Genomic DNA, 23,061 nt, shown 5'->3' with positions numbered 1-23,061 from the left:
GGTCTCCAGAGTGGTGCCAGCAGCAGGAAAGAAGAGATCGTCAGATCAATGTGCAGCAATACACTGGGCATAATAGTGTAGGGCTGCTTTCACACGGATGTGCTGCGGCTTACCCACACCACAGGTGCAGTGCAGTGTACCTGCAGCTTTCCTGCAGGTTTGCCACGCTTAGCAATAGACTTCTATTATATCCTGCAGGTTTGATGCACTTTCTGAATGCAGGGGTTTTGGTGCGCTTTCAGAAAGTGCACCACACCTTCAGGATCTAATATGATTCTATGGCAAAGCGCAGCTAACCCAGGAACGGTCGCTGATGGATGGGCTCAAAACAGAAGGGCTAGTTTACATTTGTAGATTGGGGTGGTGGTAAAACCCCATAATTAAGATGTGTTTTTTACCACCCCTGCCTCAACTGCACCCCCTTTAGCTGCAGTGGCCAGGGGTGTAAACATTTTGCAGCCACAGCAAGAGCTATATGCCCTTTCATGATTAGTGGGTGTAGCACCTGCCAAGCATGACCCATTCATGTGAATGAGGCCACTATGCAAATGCCCTGCAACCTTGTGCAGTACAGTAAACAAGGAGTTAAAGCAGGCAGCGTGGTGTTGTATTCTCACCACCTGCTTTACCCCACAGAAGCATGCAGTTGCAGGGCACTTGTGAAGTGGACCCATTTAATTAAATAGGTCACGTTTGGCAGGCGGTAGCACCCACCAAAAGCAAAAGGGGGTTTAATACCTGCTGTGACATGTACACCTTTGGCTGCTGCCTCAGCAGATAAAGGGGGAAGGCATTGGGGCGGTAAATGAGCCCTAAGGGTGCCGCTGCGAAATGCCGCTAAGGGCTCATTCACAAGTGCAGCAGGCCGGCTGCACCTCTGAAAAATGATCAGAGTGTGTTTGACAGGTAGTGAGGAGGCGATATGTTGCCTCCTCACCACCTGATTTAAACCCATGATTGCAGTGCAATGCACGCGATTGTGACACGTTAGTAAGGCAATTAGAGGCTTAAATCAGGTGTGAGGAGGAGACACTGTGCACGGTAACTTCTAACTTCAACGTGTTCAATTAAACATTGACATAAGAAGCCTGGAAGCTGATTGGTTTATTTGCAGAGCTGCACCAGATTTTGCACTCTCCATTTTTAGCAAATTAACCTCCTAGTGCTTACTGAAGGTAATGTCTTTTTTTTTTTTCATATTTTCAGTTGCTAGGCTTGTGACAGTTTTTTAAATCGTGGACTAAATAAGTGAGTGAAGTGATAGGCTTTGATTTGCAAATATAAAATTGTCCTCTAAATGACTCTGCTTTATACAGATTTTTTTCAGGGTAAAAAACAACATAATAACAGATCAGTAAAGTCTAATTGAAATATAAATGTTAGAGAACGATGACGCTACAGCTGTCATTATCTATGGAAAAACACATTTTCTAACCAGAGCAGACTGCAAGTTCCTTTTTCCTATGTTTACCTTGAACACAATTATTCATTCATTTGACTGGAAAAATATATTTCACAGTTTAATCAGAGTTGAGAAAAACACATCACACTGTACAAACATACCATTAAAAAAGCAGCAACAAAATACTGTTGTTAAAGAAAACTTTTCACAAGTCTGGGCCATTTAAAACATAAAGAAAAAACAAATGCGGAGGGTACTTTTAGCAAAAATTCAGTGACTTTTCTGGTTAAAGTAGAGCTTGGCTACCTTCCTGCAAACTCTCATGCCTTCCATTTGGTTTCCTAAAGTAGTATTAAACCCAGAAACAAAATTTTAGTATATTGCAGCTTACAATACTTAAACTGCAAAAGCCTGACAGGGTTTTTAACGATTCTCTACGCTACCCAAAATTAAGGCCAGGTACACACTGTTGCACCTGTTACTGCAACATGCGAAGCACATGTTGATGCTATGCAGTGCCATTCATTTTAAGGCTATGTTCACACTGATCTGACACGAAAGTTATACGACTTCTGATCCAACTTTGCCCTGCGACTTCACGTCCGACTTCCATGCGGCTGCAATGAACGGGATCGGAGTTTGATCCGACCATACCAGGCCCTTTGGTCTGGTATGGCTTTTAATGGGAAACCCCATGCCAAAAAAAAAAAAAAAATGGTGTGGGGTCCCCCCCAGGATCCATACCAGACCCTTATCCGAGCTTGCAGCCTGACAGGTCAGGAAAGAGGGGTGACAAGCGAGTGCCCCCCTCCTCCTGGACCATATGCCCTCAGGGTGGGGGGCTCTGCGCCCCCCATCCCAAAGGTCCTTGTCGCCATGTTGATGGGGATGAGCCTCTTCCGAACAACCCTGGGTGGTGGTTGAAGGGGTCTGTGGGCAGGGGGCTTATTGGAATCTGGAAGCCCCCTTTAACAAGGGGGCTCCCAGATCCTTACCCCCCCCCCCATGTCAATGAGTATGGGGTACATTGTATACCTACCCATTCATAAAAATAAAAAAGAAGTGTGTTACGAACAACAAGAGACAGTTTTCGAAAAGTCCTTTATTAAAAATGAAGTATGTCTCCCGTTGTAGCTCCGTGTCTTCTTCCTCTGGTCTTCTCCCTCCGGTTCTTCTCCATCTGCTTCTTCTCCCTTTACTTCTAACAGTAAAGTTAGCCCATTTTTTTTATATTGTGTAAGAAAATGTTACGCCAAGTAAATTGATACCCAACATGTCACGCTTCAAAATTGCGCCCGCTCGTGGAATGGCGTCAAACTTTTACCCTTAAAAATCTCTCTACAGGTTGCATGTTTTGAGTTACAGAGGAGGTCTAGTGCTAGAATTATTGCTCTCACTCTAACGATTGCGGCAATACCTCACGTGTGGTTTGAGCACCGTTTCATATGCGAGCGCTACTAAAAAAAAAATTTTGTCACTTGAAAAAATGACTTTGAAAAAATGGCCCTTTATACCTACTATGGTATGGAGACGGGAGGGGCCATCTTCCCCTCACTCATCTCCATACCCGGCCACGGACAGGTCCCAATCGCCTCCGCCGCTGCCGATGGCTCCAGTAAGCGGCGGAGGGCACGGGAGAGTGGCGGGAGGGGGGTGGCACCTCACCCGCTGCCGATAACGTTGAATCTGTTGCAGAGACCACCATTATCGTAAACACGACCGGCTCCTGAAGAGATGGATACCTCGGTTGTGGCAGTAGCTGCTGCCGTTACCGAGATATCCATCTTTAAGTTCTGACATATATGTACAGGAGGCGGTCGGCTTAAGCCATTTCCATACATATAGGATCCGTCTAGCAGTGAAACTGTTCTTGTCTAGTTTTTTATTAAACAAGTTTTACTTTATTTGGCAATATTCCACTATGGTTGTTTTTTGTTTTCTCTGAGTGTTATCCACACAAGAAGTAGTACCTTTTTGAAGCGAGTTTCTCTCCATATAGGGAACTATACAGTGGTGAGCGCAGGATGTGTTGGTGCTAGGATTCCATGCAGCATTTCGTCTTCGTTTGGGACCGGAATGTCTCCGCAGATCCACCAGCAGTATTCCACATTTGCTATTTGATGAGCCTTGTTTGACCTTTTGGTCATCGCTGGAGGTGAGCAGCCAATCAATAAATTTTACAATCGATGTTGGATTGATGTTTTGTTTTACTTCTATCAAGTTACTGTTCCATGATAGATTTTATATATATATACACATGTATATGAACTGATCCCTACCCTTTGTTTTTATTTGGACTTTTTTTGCACTTTAGTTTATTTCTAAACACATTATTTTGAATAAGCGCACCACTCCACCCTTCTTTTTTATTTATTTTTTTTTAATTTTGGCTTGGGGGATCTTCAGAGGGAACCCGACTCCAAAATGTAAACTAATTAAAAATGACGTGGTGTTTTGCCTAAAAATCCATACCAGACCAAAGGACCTGGTATGGCCTTGGGGGGGACCCCACGCCATTTTTTTTTTATTTTGGCATTGGGTTTCCCCTCAAGATCCATACCAGACTCAAAGGGCCTGGTATGGATCTGGGGTGGGACCCTACACCATTTTTTTTTTTATATTTTGGCTTTGGGTTCCCCTCCAGATCCTCCGAGTTCAAGTCACAAGCCACAAGTCAGATCAGTTAAGATGATGGCCCCACTTCCATTCAAATCAATGGACCAAAATCGTGCCCAAGTCAGACCAAAGTAGCGCAGGAAGAATTTTCATAGTCAACCAACGCAAGTTGGACCATTTAAGACGGCTTTCATAGGGAACCATTGATTTTGACATGTCATGCGACTTGTGCTCTCTAAGTTGGAGCGCAGGATAAGTTAGGATAAGGATAAGTTCACCTTTGGGAAGATGTTACATGTAGCTTTAGCTGTAGAATGCCACATTAAAAACAAGAGTTTTGCTGCGTTTTGCAGCTTTTTTGCATTAGCGCTTTTTAGCAAAACCATACTCCCACAAAAGTTTATAACTAAAATTCCCTCAAAAAATGCTGAATAGGCACATATTTCAGTGTTATGCCCTGTACACACGATAGAATTTTCCGATGGAAAATGTGCGATAGGACCTTGTTGTCGGAAATTCCGATCGTGTGTAGGCTCCATCACACATTTTCTATAAGAATTTCCGACACAGTTTGAGAGCTTGCCATAAAATTTTCCGACAACAAAATCCGTTATCGGAAATTCCGATCGTGTATACACAAATCCAACGCACAAAGTGCCACGCATGCTCAGAATAAATTAAGAGACGAAAGCTATTGGCTACTGCCCCGTTTATAGTCCCGACATACGCGTTTTACGTCTCCGCGTTCAGAACGATCGGATTTTCCGACAACTTCGTGTGACCGTGTGTATGCAAGACAAGTTTGAGCCAACATCCGTCTGAAAAAATCCATGGATTTTGTTGTCGGAATGTCTGATCAATGTCCGACCGTGTGTACAGGGCATTAGAGTGTTTTTACTGCTGAAAAACTCTTCTTCAAACCCACTAGGCTTTTTTCCAGCCAGAAAACATCCCTGCCAAAAAACGCTGATAAAAGGCTATGGACACATAGGATAACATATAGGGGAGTTTACTGGCTGCAGAAAAAAATACCTGAAGCCAAAGACAGCAGCTGTAAAAACATCCAGTGTGCATGAGGTCTTAATGGCACTACAATACACTTTAGTGTATGCACCTTTTTGGTGCATTAGGCAACCCATCCAAATGAATAGGCTGCCTTATCAGAGCCTAAGTAAATGCACAGCATAACATAATTTATCACATTTAGCTGTACTGCTGTGCAAAAGGGAACTATGGAAAAGCGTTTAGGCTAGGGATACACTTTAATCCCTTAAACCAAATGCTCATTTGCACTACAGCTGTAAGGGGGCACTTAGCAGGAGGTTCTTACCCCTGTCAAGTGTCCTCCACCTATGGATTTAATTATGGATATAAATGTGGTTACTCAAGGGAATTTCCTTGGTAATACACTTTTCAAGGCATTACAGTAGGGTCGCAGATACCTATTGTTGCTTATTGATTCTCCCAGCAATTGGAACACTCTCTAAAACACATAGCCTAAAATGAACCTAGCTATACAAAGATTAACACAAAATAAACCCCTACATCGTTACATTTATCTTGTCAGGCAGCTATACTAACCACACAAAAAAGCTACTTGTTTTAAACTGATATCTAACTGGCACTAAAAATAATTAATGATTAAAGTTGTAAAGTGTGGCAAGTGATATTCTCAGTACAAAGCTGGCTTCCTGTACAGTTTTCACACAGTAAAAGAATAACTGTCATTAACTTTCTTTTGCCTTACACAGCATCTAGCATAAGCTGCACAGTTGTTCATGTACATCTATACAGGCATGAGAACATTCATAGAAAAAGAGCTCAATTCACAAAGAAAAACCCCCAAAAAAACCAAATAAAAACAACTTACAAGAATGAGGAAATGAAAAAAAAATTGTAGAAGTCGTAAGTGATTTTAAAAGATAACGTCTGCTAGTCCTCCTAGTCCATCTCCATTTTTCCCAAATTTAGGTAACTCCTTTGGACCTGGCTTACAAGATAGCTATGTCAGGGAACTCTTATGCCCTGTACACACGGTCGGACTTTGTTCGGACATTCCGACAACAAAATCCTAGGATTTTTTCCGACGGATGTTGGCTCAAACTTGTCTTGCATAACACACGGTCACACAAAGTTGTCGGAAAATCCGATCATTCTGAACGCGGTGACGTAAAACGCGTACGTCGGGACTATAAACGGGGCAGTGGCCAATAGCTTTCATCGCTTTATTTATTCTGAGCATGCGTGGCACTTTGTCCGTCGGATTTGTGTACACACGATCGTAATTTCCGACAAAATTTTATATCCTGCTCTCAAACTTTGTGTGTCGGAAAATCAGATGGAAAATGTGTGATGGAGCCTACACACGGTCGGAATTTCCGACCACAAGGTCCTATCACACATTTTCCGTCGGAAAATCCGACCGTGTGTACAGGGCATTACAACTTTAATTTTTTTAGAGCTCACCATTTTGTATCGGCTTTCTCACGCAATTTCAATTTGAAAGACAGTGAGGCTCCAAGACTCCCATACAACATGCAATCTCCTTAATATAGGGTTTACTTAATTCTTCTTTGCTTGATGTCAAAACAAATTGAATACTTATGTTTATATACAAAACCTCTATATTTTCTAAATACCAGGAAACTCCTTTAAAATTCTGATGAGATGTCATTCAATCAATCATCTTACATATATCATGTAACATACATATATCATGTAACATATCATCTTACATATTGAATAAAATGTCCCTGCAAAGTTCACAATTTTGCTGGACCTGTGGTGAACCCATAGGGGATTTATTACATGTTTTTGGTCCTGTGCCAAACTTGACTCTGTCTGGTCCGAGGTATGGCGCATCTCTCAGAAATTTACAGATAATGAGATTCCTTTGGACCCTGCCTTCTTCCTGTTGCACCATGATATTCCTAGCTCAGGTTATCAATGTATGATATTGCCACTTCAAAGCAGCATGAAGCTATATTCCAGACTTTTGGAAACAGCAGCAAACACTGTCCGCCACCATGAGGCTGGCTAAAATGATAAGACATTTACAGGATAGAGAACTCGCAAAAAATATCAGAAAAACATTTTTTTTGGCACAAATTATTCCTACACCCCTGAATATCAAACTTTGATGGAGGCATTGTAACTTCATGTATCTATAGTGTCTGGACTGGTCTTTTTGGTCTGGAATGAAGATGAGCGCCCACATTCTTCTAATCTCCTTTCACCCTCTTTTTCCACTATTAATTTTCTCACCTTCTAGTATTTCCCAAGCTTTTTTTCCTGCCGTCATTGCGACCCTCTAAGTCTCACTGACCCCCTTCCCCCCAAGTTATATTTCACAAATTGTATTTTGTTGATGTGAGGATATCTTTGATAGTACCTTCTACTCCATGATGTTCATACAGGATATGCAGTATACTGGAATAACTTACCTGTGATAATAATGTCTGACATTTTAATGTTGATATCCTGGGGAATATATGTTTATAGTATTAAGGCCATGGTATTCATATTTTGGATGGATGTTAACTGATATGTATTACCCTTGTATTCATAAATATTTATAAAAAAAAAATTGGAAAAAAGATACTGTTACTTTGCCCATGCTGGGCAGAGTGCCAGCTCTTTTGTGATAGCCCACCTCCACCTCAGTTGTACTCTACTTACTAGTGCTCTCTCGTTGTTCCCTGTCTCCACTGAAGCTGGCACATTCAAGATGTTGACTGATGTTAGAGGCAAGCAGTCATTTTAAGTGCTTGGGCCTAGCAATTGCTGCTAGATCCAGGCACTGTCACACTGGAGGAGGTCACATGTTCCCTCATAATTTGGGCTGGTGGGAGAGGCCTATATAAAGACACTGTCAACTTGCCCTGAATAGACAAGGTGGCAGTGTCTTTTTAAAATTAGTCAAGGCTGAAGTTAGGATCCTGATCTTTGTGTAAAAGCTTTTTAAATTTGAGCCTATAGTGGTATGTTATTAGCGGCCATTTTTTCATTTTAGATTTACTGGCTGTTTAGAGCTGAACTCCACTAAAAGACTCACAAATTCCAAAATGATCTGAGTTGCCCATAATAATCAGTCAGTATTTCTTCCCATTTTTATCGCATGCAGATAATAACCCTGTTGCGATTGGGTTGCGATTGGTCTCTATAGGAAGCATAGACTTGATTCTGCATATACTTACTTTTTCTGTGATATAGAACCCAGAACCTTCGGCATACTGAAGTGCCAACTCCTCATGATTCTGAATAATAGACCATCTATAACATTGAAAAGAAGGACCCATTAGATAGGATACACATCAAACCAGATTATGCAGACTAAGATTTAAAAAAAACAATGAAGAAAAATTGCATAAAAGCTTATTTGCAAAGAAACAAACATTTGACCATGTAAATATTTCTGTCAACAAAAGACTAGTAAACTATAGTGAGAGACCTAAAAAAAAAATGAACCAAAATACTCTCAGTTGGTAAAATGTATACTTCAAGACTTTACTGGGATAATGGAACACTGGGTGTAATTGTTCTGCGGGTAGGCTGTAGTTCCTGTTGTTGCAGTTTCACACCTCAGTTGCTGAGCTGAACCAAACAACAACCAATGAACATGCCAACATATACTATGTGCTTTTCCAAAAACAAAACATCAAAAGTTTCAACCATAATTATCCCCACTAAAAGCATCATCCCTGAAGAACAACACAACAACCCTTCTATCCATGAGGGAAACAAATTCCTTCCTGTGGGCAGGGCAGTCTTTAACATAGATCAAATGAGGCATCTGCCCAGGGCCCCAACCATTGTTGAGGGGCCCAAAGCAGCTGCCCCTGGAACCTGTGCTGCTGGCTTTTTTTCAGCTGGAGTTCCGCCACCTCCAGGATCCAGTGCTGGCTGCTGAACTGCTCTCTACTGTCACTTGTAAATACAGAAGCAATGCTTCTGTATTTTACAATTGACAGCATTCTCCTCCCTCCATTGTCGATATCTATATGAGAGCAGAGGGGGAGGGGGCCGGGCGATCTACACAAGCTCCCCCCGGACATGCTGTAAGTTAAAGCTTCTCTTCTGCAGCTCCACTCTGATGTTATTTAGGTGGTGAGGAGGACTCGAAATGCTCAGTATTGAAGGGGGAGGAGGAGGGATTGATGCCAAAGGAATGTGTATTGATGAGGGGGGGTTGAGCTCCAAACTGGAATCTGGGGGAAGGAGAGCTCTGTACTTGGGAGGGGGGGACTTGGGTATACGCAACACACCCCTAAACCCCGCACTCCATACACAGCTCACCTCTAAACCCTGCACTCCTTACACAGCTTACCCCTAAAACCTGCACTCCATACACAGCTCACCCCTAAACCCTGCACTCCATACACAGCTCACCCCTAAACCCTGCATTCCATTCACAGCTCACCTCTCAATCCTGCACTCCGTCTATAGCGCACCCCTCAATCCTGCACTCAGTACATAGCTCATTCCTCAATCCTGCACTACATACGTAGCTCACCCCCTCAATCCTGCTCTCTGTACATAGCTCACCCCCTCAATCCTGCACTCTGTACATAGCTCAATCCCTCAATCCTGCACTCTGTACATAGCTCAATCCCTCAATCCTGCACTCCGTACATAGCTCAATCCTGCACTCCGTACATAGCTCACCCCTCAATCCTGCACTCTGTACATAGCGCACCCCTTAACCCTGCACTCTGTATTTAGCTCACCCCTCCACACTGCTTTCCTGCAGGTGGCATAACTTATTTCTGGCAGCCTGTCCTCAGGGATACTGCTCCTATTGAGTTCTTTTCCTAGCTGCATCAGTAAACCTTCATAGCTGTGTGTGATCTGCTCATTGCTAATAGCAAGTTCTAGAGATTTCTTTCTATTGGCGAGTCCCCTCACCTCCCCAGTCCATGGTGTGCAAGCAGTGAGGAGATGATGTGATGTAACATTCAGCAACCAATCAATGAGCTGTATTTATGAGCTGTGACCTCTAAAAAACAATAAGTAAGTAGTAATGATGCATCGTGACCTCTAGCAACCAATCACTGAGCGGTAATAATGTGCAGTAACCTCTAGCAACCAATGAGTGAGCGGTAAGCATGTAACCTCTAGAAACCAATGAGTGAGCGGTAGGCATGTAACCTCTAGCAGCCAATGAGTGAGCAGTAAGCATGTAACCTCTAGCAACCAATCAGTGAGCGGTAAGGATGTGCAGTAACCTCTAGCAACCAATCGGTTAGCATAAATGATGTGCTGTAACCTCTAGCAACTAATTGATGAGTCGTAATGTGTGCTGTAACCTGTAGCATTCAGTCAATGAGCAGTAATGTTATGCTGTAACCTCTGCTTCTATTTATTGTATATTTGAAAGCGGGGGGGGGGGGGGCACAAAGGAAATGTTTGCCCAGGGTCCAATCAATAATAAAGACAGCCCTGCCTGTGGGATAGGACTTGAGACCGATCCTTCAGCAGTTCCAATGCTGCACAAGTGTAAATGTAAGTGCCCCAGGGCATGAACAAGTATTTTACTGATTAGAATTACAAAAACAATATAAAACTAGCTACATTATAGATATAATACAAATAGTATATTAACATTTAATGACTAACAGTGCCTAGACAGCTAGACCAAAATTAGCAGCATCAGCATGTACAATCCTTTTTTTTTTTTTTTACTTTTTATTACCAATTTGAATACATAAACACATTTCATACATTTTAAGGTTCTTATTTGAAACTCTGTTTTGTTAAAAAAACATACTCTGTTTATTCATTATTCTAGGCCTGCTGACAAATGTGTAAACATTTTTAGGGTTTTTACTCAATGTATTTTTTATTAAATTTTCCATCACAATTGGATACAAAAAAGAAAGAGAAAATACAAGAACGGGAACACATAGAATACATTTTAAAACCATTCAACCATTCATTCTTGTTTCTGACTCCTTAACTAATTACATGTATAAGGGTTAATTATCTATCTGTCTACAGTGGATATAAAAAGTCTACACACCCCTGTTAAAATGTCAGGTTTCTGTGATGTAAAAAAAGAGACACAGATAAATAATTTCAGAACTTTTTCCACCTTTTATTTAAGTGTAAATGTGAGATATGAGGTCTTTTTGACCCCAGATCTCACATTTAAGAGGTCCTGTCATGCTTTTTTTTTCTATTACAAGGGATGTTTACATTCCTTGTAATAGGAATAAAAGTGACCCAAATTTTTTATTTTTTTTAAAAAGGACAGTGTAAAAGTAAAATAAATCAGAAAAAAAACACAACAATTTAAAGCGCCCGTCCCGCCGAGCTCACATGCAGAAGCGAACGCATACGTAAGTCGCGCCCCCATATGAAAACAGTGTTCAAACTACAAATGTGAGGTATCGCTGCGATTGTTAAAGCAAGCACAATAATTCTAGCAAAATACCTACTCTGTAACTCAAAACTGGTAACATTTTTAAACGTCGCCTATGGAGATTTTTATGGGGCAAAGTTTGTCGCCATTCCACGAGAGGCAGCAATTTTGGGGCATGACATGTTGGGTATCAATTTACTCGGCGTAACATTATCTTTCACAATATAAAAAAAATGGGCTAACTTTACTGTTGTCTAATTTTTCAATTAAAAAAAGTTGTTTTTTTCCCCAAAAATTGTGCTGGTAAGACCGCTGCGCAAATACGGTGTGACAAAGTATTGCAACGATCTTCATTTTATTCTCTAGGGTGTCTAAAGAAATTATATATATATATATATATATATATATATATATATATATATATATATATATATATATATATATATATATATATATATATATATATATATATATATATGTTTGGGGGTTCTACGTAATTCTCTAGCGAAAAAATGATTTTAACTTGTAAACACCAATGTATCAAAAATAGGCCACACATATGTGACTGGCTCCACTGAAAAGGCTGCAGGTTCACATGTCCTGTGAATCATATGAAGTTCAAAACGCATGCAATTTGCATATATCTGAACCAATGCAACAACCGCCATTTTATTCTCTAGGGTGTCTGAAAAAAATATATATAATGTTTGGGGGTTCTAAGTAATTTTCTAAAAAAAAAAGGATTTTAACTTGTAAACAACACATTTTAAAAAGAGGCTCGGTCCTTAAGTTGTTAATGTTGCTGTAGGCCTCTTGGCAGCCTCCCTGACCAGTTTTCTTCTCGTCTTTTCATCAATTTTGGAGGGATGTCCAGTTCTTGGTTTCCAGTTCACTGTCATGCCATATTTTCTCCACTTGATGATGACTGTCTTCACTGTGTTCCATGGTATATCTAATGCCTTGGAAATTCTTTTGTACCCTTCTCCTGACTGATAGCTTTTAACAATGAGATCCCTCTGATGCTTTGGAAGTTTTCTGCAGACCATGGCTTTTGCTGTAGGATGCGACTAAGAAAATGTCAGGAAAGACCTACTGAACTTTATTTGGGGTTAATCAAAGGCACTTTAAATAATGGCAGGTGTGTACTGACTCCTATTTAACATGAGTTTGAATGCAATTGCTTAATTCTGAACACAGCTACATCCCCAGTTATAAGAGGGTGTGCACACTTATGCAACCACATATTCGTTTTTTCGTTTTTACTCCCCCCACTAAAAGATTTCAGTTTGTTTTTCAATTGATTTGTACAGTTAATAGGTCACATTAAAGGTGGAAAAAGTTCTGAAATGATTTATCTGGGTTTCATTTTTGTACATCACAGAAACTTGACATTTTAACAGGGGCGTGTAGACTTTTTATATCCACTGTATCTATTTAACAACTCCTTCCACCAATAATATACAAACGCTTGTATGACTTCAATATTTCCCAAGCCCATTCAGTTCAATGTAATATTACTTAAAACAACATAATTAACAAGAAAAATAACAAAAAGGAGGGGGGAGAGGTGAAAAAAAATCGAAGGGGTACCTCACTTCCCACCGGGAGAAAGAGAGCGCGAATTGGCCCTTACTTTATTTCCAGGCTACCTACAAATCTAATACTTTAAAAATGTACATCAAGGTCTTAAAATCATCAATTTCCATATATACCATATATAGAGTATATGGCTTCTTTTTAATAATTTTACTGTATTTGACAATTACACTGATAAATGACAGTGCACATCCCATTGCAGTATGCTTTGGGCAAACATTTTAAATCCTTTCCTATTTTTTAAAAATCACTACTGTATAAACAGCTTAGATTTACTATTTATTAGAAATTCACATACATAGTAGTGAATGAGCGTGCAAGTACAAAACAGTGTATTATTCATCTAATTGATAGTAGGTTTGCCAATGTGCGCAATCCTTTGGATACAATCATGTATCTCTTTTTACTGGATGTGTTTTACTTTACAGTTAAATTACGGTTAGGTTTTACGGGGATAACTTACAAAGCTTCTTTGTGTTTATGTGGTCTTTGGAGACATCCAGTTCCTTGCACTGTTTGAAAAGTAAGTTTATATCTGCAAATGAAGTTCTTTTTGGGAATGTTTCACATTACAGGAAAGAACTAATGAAAGGAATGCTCTAATGTCCACTTCATTACCGAGCTGTTCAAGTTACAGAAATCCCAAAAAGATGTTTAAAAAAAGCTTTTACCTCATATATATTTTTTTTTTTTACTGCCAAATTAGTATGTTCTGCCTGTTATCAGTAATATTATAACAATAAAATAAGGTTCAACTCAATTTTGTTAAACTTTGTTTAAAAACACACTGGAGTACAGTATTTTGATAAAGTCATTGATCCTTGCAACCTGAATATTGCTGCCCTGTCATCAAGTTCCCTGTGCTGATGGGAATAATTAACTTTTTTTTTTTTAATTGTGTAGTTCCATTGACAGCTCCCAGCTCTGAGAACAGGCAGCTGTTAATAGAAGAGAACCCCTCTGTGTAGTTCCTCATCACATGATCAGTATTATAAGCCAACCAAAGTTGAATCGAATGTTTATCAATGTAACACACCTTTCCTTTTTTATCTGGTGTAGCTGTGCATGGTAGCCAATAAGCTTCTAACTTCAGCTAGTTTAATTAAAGTGTCACTAAATTCCAAGTCATAAAACACTATCAATAAATGGTGTATTACCTGCTGTTCATACTCACTCAGTCACTATGAGATTTGTTTTCTGTATTCTGTGAAAACCTAATTCATCTTTCTGTCCCCTATCTCCCTCTTCTATCCAAGTCCCCAATGCTGCTAGGGATTTTGCAGAGCAGTGTTGGCAGCTTTGCACATGCTCAGTTTTCAGTGGCTTGCAACAAATTAATGATCAAAAATGATGGTGTATGCATTAGCCAGTTACAGGACGTACCTCATACACCCTAGAGTCCTTATCAATTGGGGACGTATCAATAGGCGTAGCTGGCAGGAAATGCCATCAGTTTGAAAAATGAGGACCTGATCTGTGCCTCAAAACATAAAATATTTTCAGTAGTGATCAAATAAAAACAGGTGTTCAGGCATCAGTGCTTGTTAAGAAATGATACATTGTAGTCATATGCCACCATTATGACCAGAATGTTATAATGTATCTATTTTTTTTATAAATATTAACATGAGGAGCTGCTAAAGCAAACCTGCAAATTGAAATGAGCGGTTTAGGATTTTTAATTCCTTTTTAACCCCTTGTTTTAGTAGCCCTTATTAACTGCTCATCTAGGTGTTGTATTTTCGTTAGATTGTTGCAGTGATTTTGTTTAAAAAGAAAAACTAAAAACAAACAAAAAAAAAACTAAAAACAAAAAAAAAAAAACAAACTTAAAAACATATATCACTTTGGTGTCATGATAAAGGGGACAAATCACAGAATAAATGTACTGCGTTGTATAGTATTCATTTTTTTTAAACCAATCACTGGTCACTAATGTCTCAAATAATATATTACCACCAAATGAAAGGCCTAATATCTGTTGGGAAGGGCCCACAGGGCCACCTGCATAGCAAATGTCAGTTAATTCTTGATGAAATGTTATTATTATTTGCATAGGCGTGCGCACAGGGTGTGCCAGGTGTGCCTGGGCACACCTTAATTACCCTGTGTGGTGCAAATTCCCCCTATTTAAACCCCTGATATTTCACCAAAACCCCCTAGCAGTGCTCCCACAAAAAATTGTAAATAAAAAAAAAAAAAAAAAATGTATGTAAAATATAATAAAAAAATAAAATAATAAAAATACAAATTACTGACACCATGCATTGCCCTAATGACACTGTCCACTGCTCTACTGACACCATCAGTATACAGTATATACACATGCACACAGGTTTGAGCTTTGAGGTGCACACCCTAATGCAATAGGCTGTGCACACCTATGATTATTTGGCCAGATTTACTTTTTTTTTTTTTTTTTTTTTAAACAACACACTGGTAGCCAGTCCTTTTCTGTGCTAAAACAGCCTTTTTACAATTTCTTGAAAACATGCATGTCCACAATATAATCCTTTGAAGCTGCAGCAGCTATCTTACACCCGCTATCATTTCCTGTCTAAAGGACCTCCATCATTCATCAAATCAGTTTCCCCCCTGATCTGCAGGTCATTACCCCCTCTCAATGCTATTAGCTTTCTCTGCTATCAATCATTTTGTTCCTAAACTTTATTTGAAAGAACAATCCTTGGAATCCCATTAGACATGCTTGCAACAAGTCAACCAGTCAGACTGCACATCTAAAGTCTGCACCACCTAGTGGCCAGCAGGCAAATCTAAAAGGGACCTTGGGATGTGTTCTTTCATATAATGCTTTTCAAAAAGATCCGAGGCAGAATGCTGTGACATTTACTGATTATAAGATTAGATATGTCTTGAAAAACAAAACTATAGGATTAAAAAAAATGAGATGCCTTCAGATCCATTTATATTGGACTTTCCTTGGCATTTACCATTAATAGTATAGGCTGAATATTTTTTAAAACAATTAATGTCATGTTTCCTTAAAAAAAAAAAAATAAAAAAATGTACAAATCATTTTGGATAGATGAAGCTAGTTATAAAAACAAGTATATAGCTTAAGACTGACATAAAAAAGGAAAAAAAAAAGCTCAAACATGAAAAATATAAATTGCTTTTCTATGTATATAATTTATTGACACATGTATTTATGGGCCAATGCACAACCACAATTCTAGTATAATATTATTACTATTGGACATGAATGGAACTTAGCCATGATGGACGAAACTTGTCAAATAAACTGAAGCAGTCATCCATCAGAATCTATTAACACTTTTTCAGACTCAATGTTATAGGTCACTGGAGAGTGTTAAAAAATTATACATAATAATTTCACATGAGCTAAGCTCCTGGAGGGTTCACAAATATAAGCCATTAATGTCAGTGGTTTTCTTTGAGTTTATTTTGCTTTTTCTATACTGCTCTATGTTTGTTTTCTTTAGTAAAAAATAAATGTGTAGCAGTTCAGCATTCTATCTTGGCCTAAATCCAGAAGTGTTTAATAAAAACTGCAACACAGTATTTTTATTTTTTTTCCTTTTTAATTAACATTTAGTGCTTAGCCTTAGTCTCTCCTGATATTTACCAATTTCTTCAAAATGGGGGGGGGGGGCATGCACCAAAAGCATTTCAAGAAAAATAAAACATTTAGAGGGGAGCAAGGCTTGAAGTTGAATTCAGCAACTTTGTAAAAATTGCTGCCACACTAAGCGTCAAGTACAATTAGGTGCATGTCACCTCCTGGACTTATCTTCATTATTTATATCTGATAGGCTTACTGCACTCCCGGAGGCAACACTCTGGGCTGCGAGAGGAGAGAAGAACACAGAGCAGCTATGCCCGCCCCCCCTATACCGCCCATACACAGAAGCCTTTGTATTTCGTGAATGAGTTCACATAATACAAAGGTTTCTGCAATTGGGCAGAAGGAGGGGACGGGTGGACATAGCAGTGCCCTCAACTCTGCTCTTGAAGGAGCTGAGACCAGAGAGTCCAGCATCACAGCTCTAGAAGTTATCTTCCTGGAGTAAACTGGACCTTTCAGATGTAAATTAAAGAGACAAGTCCACAAGGTGGCATGCTCCTCGGTGGACTTAACTCATGGTATGCCTGCAGTTTTTATAAAGTAGCTGAACTTCTGGACTTCGGCATTAAGTGCAACACTAGAAAATGCACAATTTCTATTAAAAACCTGCTTGGGGATGCCTTAAAACTGCATATGAAGCAGCACAGCGGTTGGATGTACTGAGGCAAAGTGACATGTACAAGGGGAAAAAATTGCTGTTAAATGACATTTCCCGGCCTCTGCAAAAAAACAAGAAAAAAAAAGCATGGGGGGGGGGGGGGGTTGTGGTCCTTCCAAACCAATCCAGGCCCTTATCTAAGCATGCAGCCAGGCAAAGCACCTTGTCTCCATGTTGACAGGGGACAAATGCCCCTTCCCCTAGTCACTCCATAAAAAAATACATACAAACTGTGGTGACCTAAATGAGCAAGTATGGCCTTGACCAATGGGGAAGGGACGGATGAACAGCCCTGGGTGGGGAGCCATCACATTTAGTGGAGGTAATAATACTGCCATTAAATGTATGTTTTCCTACAGCAACCAGAGGATTGCCTCGGCGTGCAGGCAGACAGCCAGAGATCATGATCAACCCTGTTTTGCAGTGAACCAGACCCTCATCCCTAATGCCAATAGGGCTATAAACACACAAATATGATTGCAGAATTTTAATTTTACCCAGTATTACATCCAAGTGAACCTTTCTATCAACATTAGAATACGCTTAGATCTGACCAATACCCTTAGAGAGGATTTTCTCAGAAAGGTTTTCAGAACATACCTGTTCTTGTATGACCAGGATGCCTGACTATTTAAAGTAGTTGTAAATCACATGTTCCCAGTGAAATGACCAGTCTCAGGTTATACACAGAGATGAAACAAATCCTGCTACATAAGTTGTACCTGCTTATCTGCAGTCTTCTCTCCTTTACATCCATTCAAAGTCCATTTTTTTTAAAGCTTGTGTGAGAGTTTAGAAAAAAGGGAGCAGAGAGCTGAAATTACACTCTGCAGAGCTCAATGAGGAGAGCTCTGAGAGCTGATTGAAGGGAAGACACCCCTCCTTCCCGTAGCACAGAGGAACAGAGCTGAGGCTGTCAATCAGCTGGAGCTTCCTCCCATCCCCTTTTTTCTCTTGGCGTCAGACAAAAATGATAACAGTGGAACGAAGCAGAAGACAGAAATGACACTCAGTGCTAAAAATTAAGACAAGTACACACTATAGAGGGATATAGTCCATCATGAATGCTGCTGCCAGACTCATCCACCTTACCCAACCCCTCAGTGTCTGCCAGCCCTCTCTGCCAATCGTCCACTGGCTTCCGCTCACCCAACAATTAAAATTCAAAGTGCTAACAACAACTTACAAAGCCATCCACAACTCTGCCCCCAGCTACATCACTAACCTGGTTTCAAATTATCCACCAAATTGCTCTTTTCGGACCTCCCAAGACCTCCTGCTCTCTAGCTCCCTTGTCACCTCCTCCCATGCCCACCTCTAGGACATCTCCCGAGCTCCCATCCTTTGGAGCTTCCTACCCCAATCTGCATGACTATCTCCTATCTTTAGACGATCCATAAAATCCCTTCTCTTTAAAGGGGTTGTAAACCCTCATGGTTTTTCACCTTAATGCATTCTATACATTAAGGTGAAAAACCTTCTGTAAGAAGAGGGGGGCGTGTCCGGATGTGAGCAGCGGCGGACGTGTCTGAAAGGAGCTCCGGGTATCCTGAATTCAATCCTTCGCCATCCCCGCATCTAACTGCCCAAAACATACCAGCCAACCTGCCAATCTGTTCCTCTCATTCCCCTGCTGAGTCCTGAGCGGATCTTGAGTGGGGATTCTGCCATGTGCGGCCTAGTGAAGCCTGTCTGACACCGCTGTTTCCTAAGCGGCTACCCCGCAGGAGGGTGCCGCGGCCGGCCCAGCCTCAAATCAAGTGTGCGGATCTTGCTGCCCCCACCTGCCTCATCATCCATCCATTTCCCTGCTGTGGCCTGGGGTGCTGACCGGGGGAGACTGCCTGTGTTTCTGAGAGGAGCTGCGGGTATCCTGAACTCAATCCTTTGCCATCCACCCATCCAACTGCCCAAAAAGACCAGCCAACCTGCCAATCTGGTCCTCTCTGTCCCCTGCTGAGTCTTGAGCGGATATTGAGTGGGGATTCTGCCGTGGTCGTCCGGGAGGCCGTGCATTGCTCGGGCCTGCAGCCGCCATCTTGCTGACCTGTACCCGGCCGGAGCGAGCTGATCCCAGCCTGGGGTAAGAGACTGCCATCCGTCCTTGAGACAGTGTTCCATCCCCTCTCCTGCCTGCCCTCCACCTACCTTGCTTGGTCTGATTGCCTGCTGGGCTGCTGGGGGCACTCGCTGCGGCCGTGGTCTAGTGCGGCCTAGTGCAGCCTGCCTGACAGCGCTGTTTCCTGAGCGGCTGCATCGCAGGAGTGCACCGCGCCCGGCCTCAAATCAAGAGTGTGGATCTTGCTGCCCCCACCTGCCTCACCATCCATCCATCTCCCTGCGGGGGCCTGGTGTGCTGACCAGTAGGGACTGCCTGTATGGGCCAGTGTAGGTGCCCAGGGGCCTGGTGTCTTTGCCATCCTTCTGCCTGGGTCCCCCCTGCTTTGGGCCTTTTCTGATCACACTCCCAGCTTTCCACCCTTACTGGACTGCCTCTGCTCAGGGGATTGCTGTGAGGAGGGGGCTGCAGGGGATCGCTGTCTGCCTGCCTGGACTGTGCTCTCCCTGGCTCGTTACCCACTGCTCTATTGGGCCGACCGCGGCTGCCTCCTGGTCATTGATCTGGGCACGAGTTGCTCCTCTGTCGGGGCCCCCCTTTAGTAACTCACCAGATGTCCCCCCCTTCCATAAAGGAGACGACTCCGGCCTTTATTAGCTGAATTGGAGATGGGCCCTGGGGAGGTTCCAGCAACAGAGAAGTCAGCCCCGCTGTCGCAAGATAGTACAGCCACGATCCTCGCTGCGATCGAGCGGAGTAGGACCTCACTGCTTGTGCGCATCGACCATCTTGCTGAGGAGTGCGATTTTATCAGGAATGACCTTGACAAAATAAGAGGGAGAATGAGTGAAACTGAGACCAGAGTATCTGCCACCGAAGATCTTACCGCCACGCATGCCTCCTCCATTGCTGAGTTGCAGCACACAGTACAGTCCCTTGTCGCAAAATCAGATGACGCCAAAAACCGACTCAGACGCAATGATGTCAGAGTCCTGGGGCTACCTGAGAAAGAGGACGGGGACCACCCAGCTGAATTTGCGGAGGAGTTCTTTAAAAATCTCCTGAGCCTCACAGATGTCCCTCCTACCTACGTGGTTGAAAGGGCCCATCGGGTGCCCACTGGCCGTGTCATGCCAGGGAACATCCCCAGGCCTTTTCTGGTCCACTTCCTCAATTATCGGGACAGGGACAAGATTCTCTCTGAAGCCCACAAACATCCCACTCTCAATTATGGTAACACCTCCGTTCATCTGTTCCCCGACTTTTTGGCCGATTTGCAGAGGAAGAGGAAAACCTTCAACGATGTTCGTAGACGACTCAGGGATAAGAACATAAAATATAGCATGCTTTACCACAGCCGCCTGAGAGTCCAACATGCTGGAGCAATCCGGTTCTTTGATAACCCAGCGGATGCTGACGACTGGCTGACCACCTTGCATTGATGACCTGATCCCATGAGGATATCAGATGCACAGATTTCCAACATCCTTGCCTGTTATATCCTACTAAAACTTCCTGTAAGTACCGGAGCCACCTCAAAAATACCTCGACGGTAGGAAAAACACACAGTGCTTGGGAAGTTGTATTGTTTTCTATGGTTTCTTATGGTGTTATGTGCGGTTGGCTCTTGCTCTAAAAACACTAATGAAGTGGGACTCATTCACCCTGAAGTTAGCAATTCTCCCCTGGGATCATGACGTCACATGATCAGGGAACAATGTCGGTGATATCCTGGAATGTCAGAGGCCTCAACTCCAAATTTAAAAGGGCACTGATGTTCCAGTATGTCAAGGCGCACAATCCGCAGGTACTGATCCTACAGGAGACCCACTTGATGGGTGGCAAACTGATGGCCTTGAAAAAGCCCTGGGTTCAGAAAACTTTCCATGCCACGTATTCCTCATATGCCAGGGGGGTCTCAATACTGATAAATAAATTCTACCTGTGTAAAGTTGAGGTGGTCCATACAGACCCCCATGGCAAATTTGTAATTTTGGTATTGACGGCCTGGCAACAAAGGTACATTATAGTAGGAGTTTATATCCCACCACCTTTCAAACCGGAAGTGCTGTACACTATTTTGGAGAGGATTACCCCGTATTGTCCAGCTAAATTGTTAATCCTAGGAGACTTCAACAGCACCCTCTCCCCTGATCTTGACAGGCCCACACCATTACAGTCCTCTACGGGGGACCTGCTGGGGTGGACACACTCGGCAGGGGTTACTGAGGTGTGGAGGTGGTTACATCCCCAGACTAAAGTTACTCATGTTTTTCTACTTCATATAAAACCTCCTCCAGAATTGATTATGCGTTCGCAAATCAACTTATGTTAACTGACATAGTGGAGGCAACCTACCTACCTAGTGGACTTTCTGATCATCCCCCCCCAAGATCACTATGGTGACCCGAGAAAAACGCAGTGGCTCTATGTGGCGCCTTGGGGCCCACTGGATCTCCCATGACGAGATATCATGGCAGACCCCACAAACATTACCTGAATTTTGGGAACATAACACGGGGTCATCCTCTCCTCCCACAGTCTGGGACGCCTTCAAGGCGTTCACTAGAGGACATTATATGTCAGCAATTAAGGCGGTGAAGGTAAATCAACAAACCAGCACAACACGGTTGGAAGGGGAGATTGAAGAGGCATCAGCCACTTATGGGTCTGACCCCTCGGTCTCCAATTTCGAACGGCTGCAGTCCACAAAAAGAGATCTCCAACTCCATCTCACTGAGATCACACGTTTAGAGTTATTTCACACCAAACAAAGATTCTTTGAGCAGGGTGATAGAAATGGTAGACTGCTGGCAATGATGTCTCATCACGACACCCCTATGACTCTGATCCCCGAATTGGTCTCTCCTACAGGTGAATCTATTACATCCCAAAAAGGATTCTTTGAGCAGGGTGATAGAAATGGTAGACTGCTGGCAATGATGTCTCATCACGACACCCCTATGACTCTGATCCCCGAATTGGTCTCTCCTACAGGTGAATCTATTACATCCCAAAAAGGGTATCCTGAGGGTGTTTCAGACCTTCTATCAGACACTATACAGTACCACACCCCCTCCCTCCCTCCTGGCGAGATGGCACCTCTCCTGGACCCCCTGGCCCTGGGGAGGCTCTCAGACGAGGAGAGGTCACATCTGGTCAGCAGAGGAAGTACATGCTATTATTAACTCATTGGCAACTGGGAAGGCCCCGGGCCCTGATGGTCTACCCGTCAAATTCTACCGGGCTCATGCGGACCTCCTAGCCCCCCTGTTGGCAGACCTGTATATCCAATGTCTGGAGGAGGGAGTGCTCCCACCCTCCATGGCAGACACGCACGTTATTCTAATCCTTAAGCCCAATAAAGATCCCAAACAGTGCGCCTCATACAGGCCCATAGCACTTCTCAACATTGGCTTCAAAATCTTATCTAAATTAATTACTGTTAGACTCAACCCACTTCTGCCCTCCATTATAGACACAGACCAGACTGGATTCATAGCCCATAAATCAACAGATATTAACCTCCGCAGACTATTCACCAACTTGCATGCCATACACGATAATGTGGGCACTAGAACGGTTGCCTCCTTCGATATCAAAAAGGCATACGATTCAATCAAATGGCCATTTCTCTGGGAAACTCTGCGGAGGATGGGATTTCCGTTGGTTTTTATTGCGTGGCTGCAAACTATATACAAATCCCCGAAGGCGGCAATCAGACTGGGGGGGTGACGTCTCTCCCCCCTTCCCACTGTTCAGG

At 42.3% G+C, this 23,061-nt stretch overlaps 1 protein-coding gene across 5 annotated transcripts in view; it reads right to left on the bottom strand.

Moving 5' to 3' along the window:
* Positions 1-23,061, bottom strand: part of ELMO1 (engulfment and cell motility 1) — a 546,685-nt gene that overhangs the window by 401,688 nt on the left and 121,936 nt on the right. For all 5 annotated transcript variants that reach the window (XM_073630502.1, XM_073630506.1, XM_073630503.1 and 2 more), the window contains one exon: positions 8,215-8,290. In XM_073630502.1, the coding sequence (XP_073486603.1) occupies positions 8,215-8,290 (76 nt within the window). The remainder of the gene's footprint in view (positions 1-8,214; positions 8,291-23,061) is intronic.

The sequence above is a fragment of the Aquarana catesbeiana genome, linkage group LG05 (assembly GCF_042186555.1).
Source record: "Aquarana catesbeiana isolate 2022-GZ linkage group LG05, ASM4218655v1, whole genome shotgun sequence".
Lineage (NCBI taxonomy): Eukaryota > Metazoa > Chordata > Amphibia > Anura > Ranidae > Aquarana > Aquarana catesbeiana.
This window is presented reverse-complemented; position numbering and strand designations above follow the sequence as displayed.